The sequence below is a fragment of the Pygocentrus nattereri genome, chromosome 5 (assembly GCF_015220715.1).
Source record: "Pygocentrus nattereri isolate fPygNat1 chromosome 5, fPygNat1.pri, whole genome shotgun sequence".
NCBI lineage: Eukaryota > Metazoa > Chordata > Actinopteri > Characiformes > Serrasalmidae > Pygocentrus > Pygocentrus nattereri.
The window spans coordinates 33,670,160-33,686,850 of NC_051215.1; the positions used below are offsets into that span (position 1 = coordinate 33,670,160).

General features: G+C 41.6%; 1 protein-coding gene across 1 annotated transcript in view; it reads left to right on the plus strand.

The window, feature by feature from the left end:
• Positions 1-16,691, plus strand: part of sema4ga (sema domain, immunoglobulin domain (Ig), transmembrane domain (TM) and short cytoplasmic domain, (semaphorin) 4Ga) — a 59,260-nt gene that overhangs the window by 32,317 nt on the left and 10,252 nt on the right. The window contains exons 9-12 of the mRNA XM_017721455.2: positions 5,715-5,890; positions 10,745-10,892; positions 15,336-15,558; positions 15,720-15,835. Coding sequence (XP_017576944.1) covers positions 5,715-5,890; positions 10,745-10,892; positions 15,336-15,558; positions 15,720-15,835 — 663 coding nt within the window. The remainder of the gene's footprint in view (positions 1-5,714; positions 5,891-10,744; positions 10,893-15,335; positions 15,559-15,719; positions 15,836-16,691) is intronic.

The window sequence follows — 16,691 nt, forward strand, 5'->3', positions numbered from 1 at the left end:
TGGTCGTTCTAGATTAAATACAGATTCATTTGAAGCTTCCACAAGACATATTAATGAGTATTTTACCTTGTATCAAACAGTTTTACAGTGACTCGTTTAGTAAAGAGAGCTGGCATAGAGCTGCTGCCATACTTATCAGGGTACCAAAATAAGCAACATGTCTAGGACTTCCAGAAAGCCTAGAGAGATGTTTTTTCTTCTAGATTTTAGTCCCTCCCATTGTAAATCAATACATAATTGGATTCCACTGTCACATCCTATTTATGGTGGTTAAATTGACACATTAGGCCTTCAGTTTAGCTCATGAAGTCTTCACAAGTGGGAGAGCTCACTTTATCTACCTAGATACCACAGAAAATCCTTACTGGATATTATAGTAGGAAACCTGTGGCTGTGTTAGACAGTGCTTGAAAATACTGTATATGAAAATCAATACATACACACAAATGCCACTGTGTGGAATAGAATGGCAGATGTGTGTGTGTGTGTGTGTGTGTGTGTGGGTGTGTGTGGGTGTGTGTGTGTGACTGCGTGTGTGTGACTGCGTGTGCTTGAGTGTCTCAGCTTGGAGAAAACTTTGTCCTCAGAATGCTCTTCATTTGAAGTGTGGATCTCTACAGGGTCCCTAATATGGTTTGCACAGCAGCAGTGTTGCCAGGCATCTCTCTCACAGGCACCTCTGCTCCCCAAGACACTCTGTCTTCCCTTCCATTCTCCTGGTCTACCTTTACACTCCGATCAAAGCACCAGCCTCTGATCGCTACAAGCTCCCTACTTTCACTCTATTTATTTATCAAACAATTTATTAATTGTCTCTGTCAGTGATCGCCAGCGCTCACGCAGGTGCTGTATACTACACAGTTAGGTGCTGTATAATACACCCTACTCACCCAGTCAAAGCCTATTAGAGTGTAGACTCCATCTGTTTACTTGGGCAGGATGCTCTGCCATGGCTTCCATTAGGAATTTGGCATAGTCTTCAAGGTCAGGATGCAGCTGGTTGTTTTAATGACAGTGATGGGTGCATACTGAATTTCAACTCCTATCAACCAACACTAAACTATATTTCACATAGACCTAAAATTGACTCTTCCAACAGTAGCAGATTTAACTTCAATTTCATTCTGCAGGGTTGTTAAGCAGTGCACTGTACTGTGTCCTACGTACTGATCATGGAATGTTGGTTAAGAGAGCTCATGGTGATCAATCCATTCATTTTAAAGGCACTGAAACATCATTATGAAACAGAAGACAACACACAGATTTTGGCTTATAGCCGTGCAGTCATTGGCATCTCTAACATAGGTCCTAAAATGCCTGAATACCCTGGGCACTTCACTTTGCAGGGAACTGTCACCATTAGCATGACGCTTTTTTGCACCCTGATCTCCTTTCCTTCTGAGCTTTGTTTTAAACCCATATCACGCCAGAGATGAGAGGCTTGTAGTGTTCCCTGTGGACAGGTTTGTGTCCTCCGGCTGTGTGAATAATAATAACTGGATCTCGAGGAATTAAGGGCCAAAATCAAAATCATTGGCATGGAAGATTAGTTTGTGAATTGCATGAATTACAGGGTTATCACAATGTTAGGTTGGCATCTGTGCCTTGAATTAGGTATGTGTGAGCTTGTTTATTTACAAATTTGTGAGGTTTGTGTGAGCTTGTTGATTTGTTGGCATGGAAATGTAACGGACACTTGTCTGCAGCGAGCTTGCAGTTTACAGTACTGCGCTGAGCGGACTGTGGGCGGACTTGTGGGCTCTCTGTGCCAGTCCACACAGCGGGGTCACTTTAATGAGGAGATTATCCTTCATTATCTGCATGCTAGCAGCAAAATACACTGCAAACACAGAATCACAGAGGCTCCCTACACGCTACAGTTAATCTCTTTACAGAGCTACTCATATAGATCCCCTGGATACCCCTGGAAAATAAAAAAATAAATAAAAATAACAAGTCATTAGAATGTACTGTACTTTTGATGTTGTAGTCTTTTTCATTTGTTCCTTACTGTTTAGTGTTTTCACTGCTGAACAGAGTCTCTATGTATTATTTTGCCCAAGGACGATTATTTCACACCACTGGTTGCAGTACATGTTAAAGATAATATAACTGCAGACATTCTTAGCAAATATTCATATGCGTCCATTAATTAAAATATTTTCTACATTCATATTTGCCGCATTCTTAGGAAAAAAGGGTTCTACATTACACCAAGAAGATTTTTTGATGACTTCTGACAGTCGTGACCTTTTTGGTTTGTACAGAACCATTTTTTGAACCACAGATTAATACAACCATTTTTAAAGATCCATACACCCCATGGAGAAGGCCATGACAAAGAATCGGTTAAAGGGGAAGTCCACTGATTTTTAAAATTTCTACATAATCAAATCATTACACTACAAACCAAGGGTGAAGACTCCCAGTCCTGGAGGGATGGATACAAGCACATTGTGATTTCTTTCCTGCTCAAACGCACCTCATTTAACATGATAACTAATTACCAGGTTTAGGAGGTGTGTTGAAACAAACTGTGCTAGACTCTGGCCCTCACCTCCCCACTCCTAATGTAAACAAAGTGATTCAGAGTGGTTGATGTGCTCGTTCTAGGGAAACTCACAGAATCAGAATCTGTAAATCAGTCTGTTCACAGTGGTGGTGACAGGCGCCAGACGTCAAAAAGCCTTTATCGCAGAAAGTTATTACAGGAAATGGTTATGAATGTGCTGCCTGATGTCTGAGACATTGTTTTATCATAGTTTTGAAATAAGGCTTTGGCCTAAACCATATTTTTAAAAACATGCAAGGTAGAGAGCTACATATAGGATGTCACAAAGCAAAATAACACCCAAAGAAAAAAAATGATTTGTCATTATTTTATCTTTACCTACATTAGTATAAAAACTAGTATGTGTAAAAGACGTGTGCTCACTGGCCATTTTGGATAATACATAAAATAGATATACAGTGGGTTGCAAAAGTATTCATACCCCTTGAACTTTTCCATATTTTGTCACATTACAACCACAAACATAAATATATTTCACTGGAATTTAATGTGAAAGACCAACACAAAGTGGTATACAATTGTGAAGTGGAAAGAAAATTATACATGAATCAAAACATTTTTTACAAATAAAAAACTAATAAGTGCGACGTGCAAAAGTATTCAGCCCCCTTTTCCCTGAGTGCAACCAATTGCATTCAGAAGTTGCCTGATGACTGCTAATGACTCAAAAGGGTCCACCTGTGTGTAATCTAATCTCAGTACAAATACAGCTGCTCCGTGACGGCCTCAGATGTTGGTTAAGAGAATATTGGGGAGCAAACAGCATCATGAAGTCCAAAGAACACACCAGACAGGTTAGGAATATGGTTTTGGAGAAGTTTAAAGCAGGCTTAGGTTATAAAAAGATTTCCCAAGCTTTGAACATCTCACGGAGCACTGTTCAATCCATCATCCGGAAATGGAAAGAGTATGGCACCACAGTAAACCTGCCAAGACAAGGCCGTCCACCTAAACTTACAGGCCGAACAAGGAGATCACTGATCAGAGAGGCAGCCAAGAGGCCCATGGTGACTCTGGATGAAATGCAGAGAGCCACAGCTCAGGTGGGGGAAACTGTCCACAGGACAACAATTAGTCGTGCACTACACAAATGTGGTCTTTATGGAAGAGTGGCAAGGAGAAAGCCATTGTTAAAAGAAAACCATAAGAAGTCCCGTTTGCAGTTTGCCAGAAGCCATGTTGAGGACACAGCAAACATGTGGAAGAAGGTGCTTTGGTCAGACGAGACCAAAATAGAACTTTTTGGCCACAATGCAAAACGCTATGCGTGGCGGAGAAATAACACTGCACATCACTCTGAAAACACCATCCCCACTGTCAAATATGGTGGTGGCAGCATCATGCTCTGGGGGTGCTTCTCTTCAGCAGGGACCGGGAAGTTGGTCAAAGTTGATGGGAAGATGGATGGAGCCAAATACAGGGCAATCTTGGAAGAAAACCTGTTGGAGTCAGCAAAAGATTTGAGACTGGGGCGGAGGTTCACCTTCCAGCAGGACAACGACCCTAAACATAAAGCCAGAGCTACAATGGAGTGGTTTAAAAAAAAGAATATTCATGTGTTAGAATGGCCCAGTCAGAGTCCAGACCTAAACCCAATTGAGAATTTGTGGCAAGATCTCAAAACTGCTGTTCACAAACGCTCTCCATCCAATCTGACTGAGCTTGAGCTGTTTTGCAAGGAGGAATGGGCAAGAATTTCAGTCACTAGATGTGCAAAGCTGGTGGAGACATACCCTAAAAGACTTGCAGCTGTAATTGCAGCAGAAGGTGGCTCCACAAAGTATTGACTCAGGGGGGCTGAATACTTTTGCACGTCGCACTTATTAGTTTTTTATTTGTAAAAAATGTTTTGATTCATGTATAATTTTCTTTCCACTTCACAATTGTATACCACTTTGTGTTGGTCTTTCACATTAAATTCCAGTGAAATATATTTATGTTTGTGGTTGTAATGTGACAAAATATGGAAAAGTTCAAGGGGTATGAATACTTTTGCAACCCACTGTATTTGTGTTGACCCCTGGTTCTTATTGTAAAGAACTACCATTGCAAAGTAGTCTGAGTCTGACTTTTGCTGCTCTGATTCAGCAATTCAATTTATTCTCTGAGCTATCATAGTTCGATGTATAACCATTACCTTTACTTATAACCCTTAAAGAAGCCCATATATATATATATATATATATATATATATATATATAGATAGATAGATAGATAGATAGATAGATAGATAGATAGATAGATAGATATAAATTATTTAATATATAATTTAATTACGTTTATTTTGAAAGACAATCAGAGGTCTTCTTTTCACTAGCTTACAGTACAGGATGTTTTGCCTGTTCTTGTGGTGCATTTTAGTGCAGCCCACTGCACTGGGCCTGTTACAACTCACTGGCCCTGGGGAGGCTCCAAATTGGAGAAAAATGCATGCTGAGGCATTTGGTGTAGCGTCCAATAAGAATTATTCTCCTTTGGGAGGCAGCGTGTAAATTAAATTTGCTCGATCCACCTGACGGGATGTACAATTTCTTCACTTGAGAAGAGAAAAAAAACTCCCAATCCAGCCTGCTCCCATTTCCCACCATCACACTGACAGCAGAAAGTGCCACTGCCAAGAGCAAGTAAGTGATCCATGTACAACAAAGGAAAAGTCAAACATATGTGTGCTGGAAATTTGACAGCCTCAATTTTCATTAATAGAATTTACTGCTGATTTTTCTAGCCTTGAGTGGCAGGATTAAGCTTTTATTGACCAATGTATGTGTTATCTTGTTGAGTAAGTGCATTCTCATGTGTATCTAATGAACTTGAGGCTTGTAAAACTCATTACCAATACCATAAGTCTCAAAAGGCCTGCACATTACTGCAAAATATGGAGACAGTATTTTGAAAATAAAGTAGTGTACATGAGTATAGATTGTTAGTGTACAAGCATTGTTCACTTTGGTCCCCAAATGTTTTAATCTTTAAATATTTAGTATTAATGATAAATGGTCTAGTGCTTCATGGCATGCAACTTGTTAATTCTTGCCACCTTTTTCATTTATTTTCTTGATCCTTTGGTTCAGCATGTGTGAAATCTCTCTGCTTGTTGTAGTAATGATGACTCTCCTATTCTCTCTGTGCTCCCATCCTGCAGAGTGACAGAGGAGGTCTTCTGACCCTACAGAAGAAGTGGACGTCCTTCCTGAAGGCCCGGCTGGTGTGCTCTCTGCCTGATTATGAATTCCACTTCAACGTGTTGCGCAGTGTGTTCGTGCTGGAGGGTCTCAGGACTCAGGACACAGTGCTTTATGGCATCTTCGGACTGGAGTGGTAAGCGCATGACATTAATCTGTCTGCTAATCTAAACACCCTGCTCTATCACTGGTTATTTGGCTTTCTTATATATTTTTTTGTTTCTTCTACATTTAAGTATGCTCTTTAAAAAGGTGTTTTTCAAGGCTTTAGTAAAGACAAATGTTCTAAATAGAATAATGAACACTATTTAATCATGCAAATTTTTCTTTAATCGTGCAAATGGAGCTGTTGTTGGCCAACCGAGTTTTTCTCTTACCTCTTGCTACTCAGCTCACATTTTACTTTTCTAACCATTAGAACCCCTTGACTGACCCTCGGTTCTTCCTGCTGTACACACATATCTCCCTGAGAAAACTAGCCCCACCTTCACAATAAGAGTCCTTATCAGAATAACTCATGAATAAGTGCTGAAGAACAAATAACTTAAAACTAACATGAAAACATGAATCACCTTTCCTCCCCATTCTGATGCTCGGTTTGCACTTCAGCAAGTTGTCTTGACCACCTCTACATGCCTAAATGCATTGAGTTGCGGCCCTGTGATTGGCTGATTAGCTATTTGTGTTAACAAGCAATTGAACACCTTTATTATTGTACCTAATAAAGTGGCCAATGAGTGTACACAACTTAATTGCTTTGGCAATGTGATAAGGTTTTATGCTGTTGCCTAATAAACAATCAGTAACCAATGAATGCTACAAACAAATGCATACCTAGCTAGTGGCAGATAATTGTAGCTTGGGTATTTGTTATGTTTGCAATTTTTAATAAGGCTACAAATTGTTTAGCAAGTTTTTAAATATAGTTTTTCTCTCTGCATTAAGTCTATAGTTTGAATTTTGGGGGAAAAAGTATGTTAAAAAGAACAGACACTGCTACTAAAATGTTAATGTATCTTCCTGACTGGTTTGAGTGCAGACCTGGTTGTAGCTCAGTATCTGATTCTGGCAGTCCTCTTGCAGACGCCATTTCATGAATGAATTATTAATGAAATGTTTAATAAGCATTTAAAGCTGCGCTATGTACGATTTTATGTTCTATGTACGGTTTAGTTAAAGAAGTAGCATTACTGAGCCAGGAGAAAACAACACACTATAATATTGTGTCCCTGCACTGCTGCAAGTCGGCCTCTAAATCCTGATTTTGTCAGATTTTGTGGAGAGTTTTTTGGACCACATCATACATCTTTATGTTTAGTGTCCCACACAAGCTGATAAAGATGTCTACATCTCAAATGCAAATTTTACATTAAATTGATTAATATATTGTGAAAATAGTACTTTCATCCTCTGGAGACACATCGTTTAAGCTTTGACCAAACTTTCTTTGGATGCTCTTTCGACGTTTGCAGTCATCAGATTCATCCGCTCAGGGAAGGGGTCCAAAGCACAACCCACATTACAGCGCGTTCTTCCCCACAATGCATGCAATTACATATTTCCACCAGAGAGATTGACAAATTCCAAAAACGTTCATAGTGTTGCTTTAAAAAAACAATTTACACTTTTGGGATGTGTATCTTTCTTAAATGAACTAGGAGTTAATTATGAAAACTCACATTTGTAATTATTTTCTGTGTCCATAATTTCGATGATCAACTATGCCTAAGCATTGATGCCTTACTTGTGAATATTTATATAGTGCAGTGAACATCAGGCCTTTTGCCCACGTATTGTGGCTTCAGTAGAGGCATGATTGCATTTCATGAAAACAAGAGCTACATCTACGAAACAGCCCAACTTTTTCAATCTAAACTCTTGATTGAACTGAGCGGGCAGCTGAGATGGAAGCGAGATCCTCACATGTAATGTATTCTGGCAGTTGTACGAGAAGGCTCCAGCCTTTCTGATCCTGAGTTTGAGTGGGGGTGGCGTGTGGCTGACTCCTGTGTGCCCCAACGCTCGATGGCATCGGGATGGATGTGGTGAGGTGTCAGTCTGTTAGTGAGCGCAGCTGTCCGTTTGGACACGCTCCTCAGGCCCGGCATGCCTGAACCAGCCACCACAGCGCAGGCTGAAGCTCACTCCACCAGTGCAGTCCTGGGGAAAATGGCCGACATGTTTTCTGGCTGCCTGGAGTGCACATTATCTTTTATTCATAAGCAGGTTGGCTTTGCCGAGAAAGATGTGCCAGGGAAAAGCCCTGAAAATCCTGGCTCTGCTTCTCTACAGATATTATTGCGCAAACCTTAAAGGGCTCATTTCATGGAAAGCCATATTCTACTTTCTTTTAAAGGAAAAGTGCATGATGTATTGTTAAAGAATCAAAATGTATCATTCACTCCTTAGTAATTAGAGTGCATATATGGATAAAAAAACAGCCTATTCTGGATTTTTTTGTGATGTCACAAAACCTAATACATATGACTAATTACATTTGTAATTTAATTGTCTGCATTTTCTGCCTTCATTCACACTGAAGATGTAAGGAGTATTTTAGCCTTGACTTCTTTTTGATTGAGACACAATACAGGGCAGCCAATCAGAACAGAGAACATTTACCACATTTAATTTATTTCATTTCCATTCAAAATGGCCAGTCAATCATTAATTTTTCAGTGTCCAGGAGGAAGCGGAAAACATACATGTGACAGAAATTGACACCAAAGCCTCTATATACAATATCAATATTGTATATAGTATTTAGTGGGTTCACACATTAGTGGGTTCACAACTTCTTTTCAGAAGACTTGCATTCAGATTGCATTTCTGCATTTCATCACTTGCATTTCAAAGACATCTACACTTTTTTCAAAAACATCTATAGGGATATTTGTCCACAACTCCAAAGTTCTGGCTTAGAAGTTAGTTACATTTTTTGCATGTCGTGACACAAGTGATATTATGTTGAGGTCTGGAGTCTGAGGTGGTCAGTCCATTGTTCTGAGAGCACGAGCAGCTTATTTGTTTGATTTGCAATTTTTTTGTCTTTTTTCTTTTCTCAGTGAGGGCTTCTTGAACACCTACACATCCTTTCAGACAAATAGCATTGAGTTGGACAGAAACACCTGCAGATTTTCACAGATCTGAAGCAGAAGTGGATCGTAATTAGCTTGATTGTCTCCTTTTTCTCAAAGATCAAAGTTTTAAGTTCTGTCGATCTGATGGTAACAATTGGTGCTCGAGGTCTTGCACCGTTGTTAGGATTGTAATTTTCTCTGTCTTTTATTCATTTTTTTAACACCAGCTTTTGAAATTCCTGTTTTTCTTAGACTTTCCTCTTCCTTATGCAATTGGATTATGTAATCTACTTAGTCCTCAGAAAAATTAAGTAATGAAGGGTGGTCTCTGACTTACACAAGACTGTATATCTTCATATTCAGCTTAAAGCACTTTAAGTCCACCCATTTACACTAAAGTTATGAAGAGTCAGCATGGACTGCTTTTTGAATTTTTGAGACACAATTCATGGTAGCCAATCACAACAGTTATTTACATATAAGTCAGTCTTAAAGGCAATGTAAGGGATAAAGTGAGGTTGGGAAGCAGTAATGTAAAAATTACATATAAATAATGTAATTATTATGAAGAGCAGCACAAGTGGACCATTTTAAAACTGTATTCTTTAGGTGTCGTCTGTAGTGGAGAAACTAATATCTATTTCTTACTTCGCAAAGTAAGCTGAAAGGTTAAATGTATCTAATGGCATCTGGCCTCCTTTAACAATAACCTTTGTTGTGCCAAGCTAAAAATGTAGCAAGCAGTCTTAAAATGTACAAAGCAAGACCGCAATTCGCCCTTAAGCGGTTTCTGTGTGTCGGGTCAACAGGAGAAGAGCTGTTCTGATGAGTTGGCAGGCTGTGGTAAGATATGACAAGTGCAAGCTTATGAGGCAGCGAGAGATGGATGAATGGACAAAGCAGAGCACGGTGACTGCTGACTCAGAGAGAAAATGAGGGAGAGGTGGTAGAATGAAGGAGGATAAAAGGAGAGTAAAAGGAGAGAGGGAGAGTATTAGTCTGTCAGATGAGCGCTGATGAACTGTTTGTGGTGACCTGCAAGGTCAAAATTAACTGTTCGTTGTTGTTTTTTTTTCCTTTTAACAAACTTGACCAGAGCATACAGTATATATGTGTGTGAGCATGTTTTCCATTGACTGTGCATTGTTTGTGCCATTCCTGAGGCTCTGGGAAGAAAAAACTCAGGCATAGACTCTTAAATAAAAGTCCTCCCCTCTACCAGTCTCTTATTACTTTTTCATTATCTGCCCCTCCTCTTTAAAGCAGTTTCCATCTCTTTTTTTCCCTCCCATGTCGTTCCCTCTCTCTCCCCACTCTTCTTCAGTCACTGCTAATATATACTCGGTTCTCCTTGTCTCTCTCTGTGTCTACCCTCTTTCTTTCCACTTGTCAGATGAATGCAGTGCCGCTCTTGATGAGCTTTGTCTCTGTCCCGCTCTCTCGCCCCCGTCCTTCTACCTTCCCTCACCTCTCCTGCATGCTTTTTGATAAATCTGTAATCTATTTTCATGTTGCCATGGTTACGCTGTGGGCTTATGGAGGCTCTGTGCCGGCATGCCAAGACCTTGAGAAACAAAGAGATCAGCCGAGGCTCAGAGGCAGAGCGCGAGAGAGAAAAAGAGAGAAGCAGAGAGGGAGACAGAGAAAGAGAGCCTCTTCAGCTGCTAAAGCCAGCACACCCACTGCAAAACTCCATCAGACCTGGAGTGATTCACTGCTTTCTACAATGCAACTTTTTTCCCTTCCCCAGCCCTCAGCATTATTCAACCAAAACATTTTTATAAATGACAGATGTGCTCATTCATTCACACATTAGCTGGAGCTTCTCTCTGGCTCTGCAGTGAATTAGGCACCTGAACATTCTGTATTCCCACTTGAAGGTTGAACTAAGCACGTTTCTTATTTTACAGGAAAAACGTCAAAGCTTCAGCCATCTGCCGCTATTCCATGACTGATATCCAGCAGGCCTTTGACGGGCCCTACATGGAGAGTCAGGAGGACACCAGTGCCAAATGGACAGAGTACTCAGGGAAGGTGCCTGAGCCGCGGCCTGGCTCGGTAAGCTGTAGGAGTGTTAAGAGACACTGCTGTTTCATCGCTGTCGCCCCCAAAAAACACAAGAGTTTTATTTTTCTATATTATTTAAACATAGACCGCTGGGATAGGCTCCAGCACCTCCCCATACCTCCAAATATAGCCATTTTATTTACCATCCAAAATGACCAGTGAACCCATATGTGCCTTCTGGGTTTTAAACAAAGATTTTTTATTGTGATTATTTTATTTATGATGGTAAAACAGTGGCCTTAACCACCTACAACTGTCTCCTCTCAATGCGGAAGAACCGTAGCAGCTCTACTCCGAGCTCCTCCCAGATGGCCGAGCTCCTCACCCTATCGAATAGAGTGTAGCCCACCACCACAACCTTGCCGGAGTCCATCGCTAACACTGAAAGGGTCTGAATTAATGCTGAGTATATGAACACAGCTCACTCACTCACTCTGGGAGTACAGAGATTGAATGGCTCCGAGTAGTAGCCCCGACCTCCCACAGTATATCTCGGGGGAACACGGTCATAAGCCTTCTCCAAATCTACAAAACGCATGTAGACTGGGTTGGCAAACTCTCATGCCCCCTCAACAATCCATGAGAGGGTGAAAAGCTGGTCTGTTATTCCACAGCCGGTTCGGACTCCACATTGTTCCTCCTCAATCTGAGGTTCAACTATTAGTTGAACTCTCCTTTCCAGCACCTTTCATAGACTTTTCTAGGGAGGCTGAGCAGTGTGATACCCTGAAAGTTGGCACACACCCTTCAGTCCCCTTTCTTAAAAATAGGGACCATCACCCCAGTCTGCCAGTCCAAGGGCACTGTTCCTGAGTTCCATCCAGGCCTCTTTCTTCAGCTTGACGGCCTCCCTCACCACTGGTGTCCACCAGGGGGTTCCTGGGTTACCGCCCCGACAGGCACCCACAAGCTTTTAGGCACAGCTATGCCTGGCAGCTTCCACAATGGAGGTTTTGAAGAGGGTCCATTCAGACTCCATGTCCCCTACCTCCTCCGGGACATGAGAAAAGCTCTCCTGGAGGTGGGAGTTAAAATCATTCCGAACAGGGGTCTCCCGACAGTCGTTCCCAGCACATCCTCACTAATACAATATACTGACTAGGCCTTCCAGGCCTGACCATCAGTCTTTCCTGCCATCTGATCCAACTCACCACCAGATGGTGATCAGTTGACAGCTCAGCACCTCTCTTCACACGAGTGGCAGAACATATGGTCCCAAGTCAGATGAAATGACAACAAAGTCGATCATTGACCTCTGACCCAAGGAGCTCTGGTACCATGTACACTTATGAACATCCTTGTGTTCGAACTTGGTGTTCGTTATGGACAATCCATGCCTGGCACAAAAGTCCAATAGCAATTCACCATTCAGGTTTAGATTGGGCAGGCTGTTCTTCCCAATCACGTATCTCCAGGTCTCCCAGTCATTGCCAACGTGAGCATTGAGTCTCCCAGTAAGACTGTGGAGTCTGTAGGCAGGACCCTTTTCAGAACCCCGCCCACTTGCTCCAAGAAGGCAGAATACTCCGACCTGTTGTTTGGTGCATAAGCACACACAACAGTCAGAGTTTTTCTCTCTGTGATTTTAATTCGCATTGAGATGCCCCTCTCATCCACCAGGACAAAATCCAACTGCACAGCCACCAGCCAGGGACTCGTGAGTATCCCCACACCCGCCCAGCGCCTCTCACCCTGTGCAACTCCTGAATAGGAGAAGGACCAACCCCTATCCAGGAGTTTGGTTCCAGAGCCGACACTGTGGGTGGAGGTGAGCCCAAATACCTCTCAACCTGCCGCACAAGCTCCAGCTCCTTCCCCCCCAGTAAGGTTACATTCCACGTACCAAGAGCCAGTTTCTGCCGCAGGGGCCTAGGCCACCAAGTGCCCCCCTGCAATCTCTCATTGTCTATATGGCACTGCACCGCTCCCCCATGCTGGACCTTGCTGGTGGTGGGCCCAAACGTCCCCACGTTGCCTCTTCGGCCTGAGCCCAGCCAGGTTACGTGGGCTGCCTGGCCACCATACGCTCTCTGAGGAACACTTTCCCCAGGCCTGGCTCCAGAGGTAGGTCCCGGGTGACCCTCTCCCAGGCAAGGTACACGATTTTCAGTGGTGGTGTTCATAACTATGTTATGTAATACCTTTATATTATGTAGGCATTAAATGCTTTGGACATCTGGTTCCCATCATTACCCCTGTGAACTATTCTGACTGTAGGTTTCTCTAGAATATTGCTTTTCACTTCAATCCACTCTGAATGGCTTTGTTTACATCTTAACCATTGAAATATGCAGTCACTCCTCTTTGCCACATTTCAGAAACAACAAAACTGAATGTAAACATTATGCAAAGCACAACAAGTATGTACTGTGTACTACAAATGCACAGATGCAAAATGATCAGTGAAGCAAACAGAGTCTCTAAGTGCATTTAAACTAATCATTCTCTGTCTCCGAAGAGTCACACTGAGCCTCTGTGTGTATTTATTGTACTCTAGCTGACGTTATCTTGCCCCATCTCATGAAGAAACAACTGAAGTGAGAGGAAGAGCAAAGCAAGTTTAGTTTTGGGAAACAAAACAAATGAACACAAACAGCATTGGAAATATTCGAACCCATTATTTATATCTTTCTAAATAATGTATGTGTATTTGGGAACACTCTTACTAAACTCTGTGGTGCATCTATGGTAGCAGCACCCTTCCCTGCGGTCTCGTCTTACTCCGACCTGCTTATCCTGATCCAGCCCTGCAACTCGACCTGCTGGCTGACTCCTAATGTCAGCAGTTCTGCTTGGGTTTCTAAGCATTGAATGCCCTGCATCAGAGTGTTGGAATCAGACTCAGAAAAGAAGCCACGGAGCAAGCTGAAACACAAGCCCCAAAAACCCTCAAAGCTCATTGCCATGGAGATTAGGAGTAGGTAGAAAAGCTGGGCTGATAAGTGCTTTGGGTTTTAAAGCCCTGACATTTCTAATGAGCGCCTCTGCAGGCGTGTGACATTTCATGTTTCATATTCGGTAGATGTTTAGATTGTCTCAGAATTGGTAAGAATAGAGAGTTATAATTTGCCTTACAGCTCAATGACGTTTTAGACTTCCAAGACAGCTGTATTGAAGCTGCTGTCTGTTTTTCTGATGCTTAAAGCTTCTAAACTTCCATTGATTACAGCCTATTCATTTACATATTTATATGTTATTGTGCTAAGCTGAAGACTAAGAATAGCTTAAAATAGTCTCCTTTGATACTGTGACATGGCTGGATAGGCAGCAAACTAGTGGAAATCAAATTATGGCATTTGCAGGACGAACTGCAGTTCCCCCTGGTCTTCAGGTAGGAAATGCAGTAGGCTAGAGGTGTCCAATATTGGTCCAAAAGTGTGGATTGACCAATAGGAATATATTTACATTTACATTTATGGCATTTGGCAGATGCTCTAATCCAGATGGTTTTATACTTTAATCATGTTAGAGAGGTAGCAATCGTCTAAGCGGCTAAGCGCTCTTATCATCAGGAGATCGCGAGTTCGATCCCTGGTGATGCTACAGCCATCCGTTGTTGGGAGTCCAAGAGAACACAATTGGCCTTGCTCTCTCTAGGTGGGCAGGATGACCCCTGCCATCACTCAACACAATGCTAGTCAGCGTAGGCATCTGTTAGCTGATGTAGCAGATCTGGCGGTTGGCACTTTCCTCCGAGTGCGTTCGGCTGTCCAATGATGTTGCGTGAGCAGCAGTTCAAAAAGAAGCGGTGGCTGGTTTCACAGGTCTTGGAGGAAGCCTGTGTTAGCCTTCAACCTCCTAGCGTTGGTAGCATCGTGTGACTGGGGGAGTCCTAAGTAGCGGGTGGAATTGGAGACAACTAAATTGGCAAGAAAATCGGGTGACAAAAAAAAAAAAAAATCATGTTAGAGAGGTAGGAAAATGTAGCATTACGAGCCTAGCCCAGTGACCGTTACTGATATGGTGTGCTGTATTGGTTTATCACTATCACTAAATATCCATGAGCTCTACATTTATAGTGCTTTATTAATTAACGTAGTCCAGCTTGGCAGTGTGTCATTTTATACACGAAATTCAACAAACATTAAATCAGATCAAAGATTGGTATAATTTCTCATTAGGTTTAGTGGGAAAAGTTCAGAAAAGTTTGTTTAGCCTTGCAACATGCAACACGTGTCGAAAGGACACATCTGAGGGTGGTGCATGAGTAGGTCAATTGGACCAGTTTGACTTTTGTATTCATGTTACCCAGCTAACTGAGAAATCCTGCTTTTTTAAAACAGCCTTTAAACTGTTGAGTTGAATTCTGTGTTAGAGCAGGACAATCAGCTGTGCTGGACTGAGGCCCTAAACTCTGCAGTAGGCTCCTTCACTGAATTGTGAAAGACGTGTTCTGCACAGCTTGACTCATGTCTACCTCCCTTTACTCCTCAGTGCATCACGGATCGGCTCAGGGCCAGAGGCATCAACTTCTCCACTGACTTGCCAGATGACGTGCTGCACTTTGTCCGCCGCCACCCTCTCATGGCCAAGCAGATCCTCCCTGTGGGAGGACGCCCCCTACTGTTTAGGAGGTCTGTGGACTACTCTAAGATAGCTGTGCACAGAGTGACTGCTCTGGATGGCCAGACATACCATATGCTCTTCATTGGAACAGGTGTGGTCTAGTCTCTCACTTCTCCTTCAGTTCAAATCTATTAAATGTTGATCACACTGCATTACTGAGGCATAGGGTGATATTGTGTAGTTTAAAGTTATATTATTGTGGTATGTTATTTCTCAGTATTATTGATTTTGTTGGGTATTCATTTGCTACAGATGAGGGCTGGCTTCAGAGAGCAGTGGAGGTTAAAAGTCAACTCCACATCATCGAAGAGCTGCAGCTGTTTGAAGGGCCACAGCCTGTGGACAGCATAGTCATCTCCCAAAAACAGGTCAGCAAATGGATTCATGAGGATAGGGAAATAATGAGTTGCAAATGAAAAGTGAATATATGTGTATAAATACTTATCTTTCTTATAGTACAGTTTTAAATTCCTGAGCCATCTGACATTATATTTAAAAACAATAGCATTAAAATAAACCCAAATTAACGTTGTGATTTTCTGTCAGAGTGTTACCTTGACCATTTCTGAATCTGTACTTGAGGCAGACCTGTGCTTGTTAATCAGTTTTATATATATATATATATATATATATATATATATATATATATATATATACACATATATATGTGTGTGTGTGTGTGTGTGTGTGCGTGTGTGTATGTGTATATATATGTATATATATACATATATATATATATATATATATGTATATATATGTATATATATGTATATATATGTATATATGTATATATATATATATATATATATATATATATATATATATATATATATATATATATAGAGAGAGAGAGAGCCTAGCTCTATTGGCTTAAGACTTGTAGCTCTACTGTTATAGTGCCTAACTCTATTGGCCTAAGACTTGTAGCTCTACTGTCATATTGCCTAGTTCTACTGGCCTAAGACTTGTAGCTCTACTGTCATATTGTCTAGCTCTATTGACCTAAGACTTGTAGCTTTACTGTCATAGTGCCTAGCTCTATTGGCCTAAGACTTGTAGCTCTAGTGTCATATTGCCTAGCTCTATTGGCCTAAGACTTGTAGCTCTAGTGTCATATTGCCTAGCTCTACTGGCCTAAGACTTGTAGCTCTACTGTCATAGTGCCTAGCTCTATTGGCCTAAGACTTGTAGCTCTACTGTCATATTGCCTAGCTCTACTGGCCT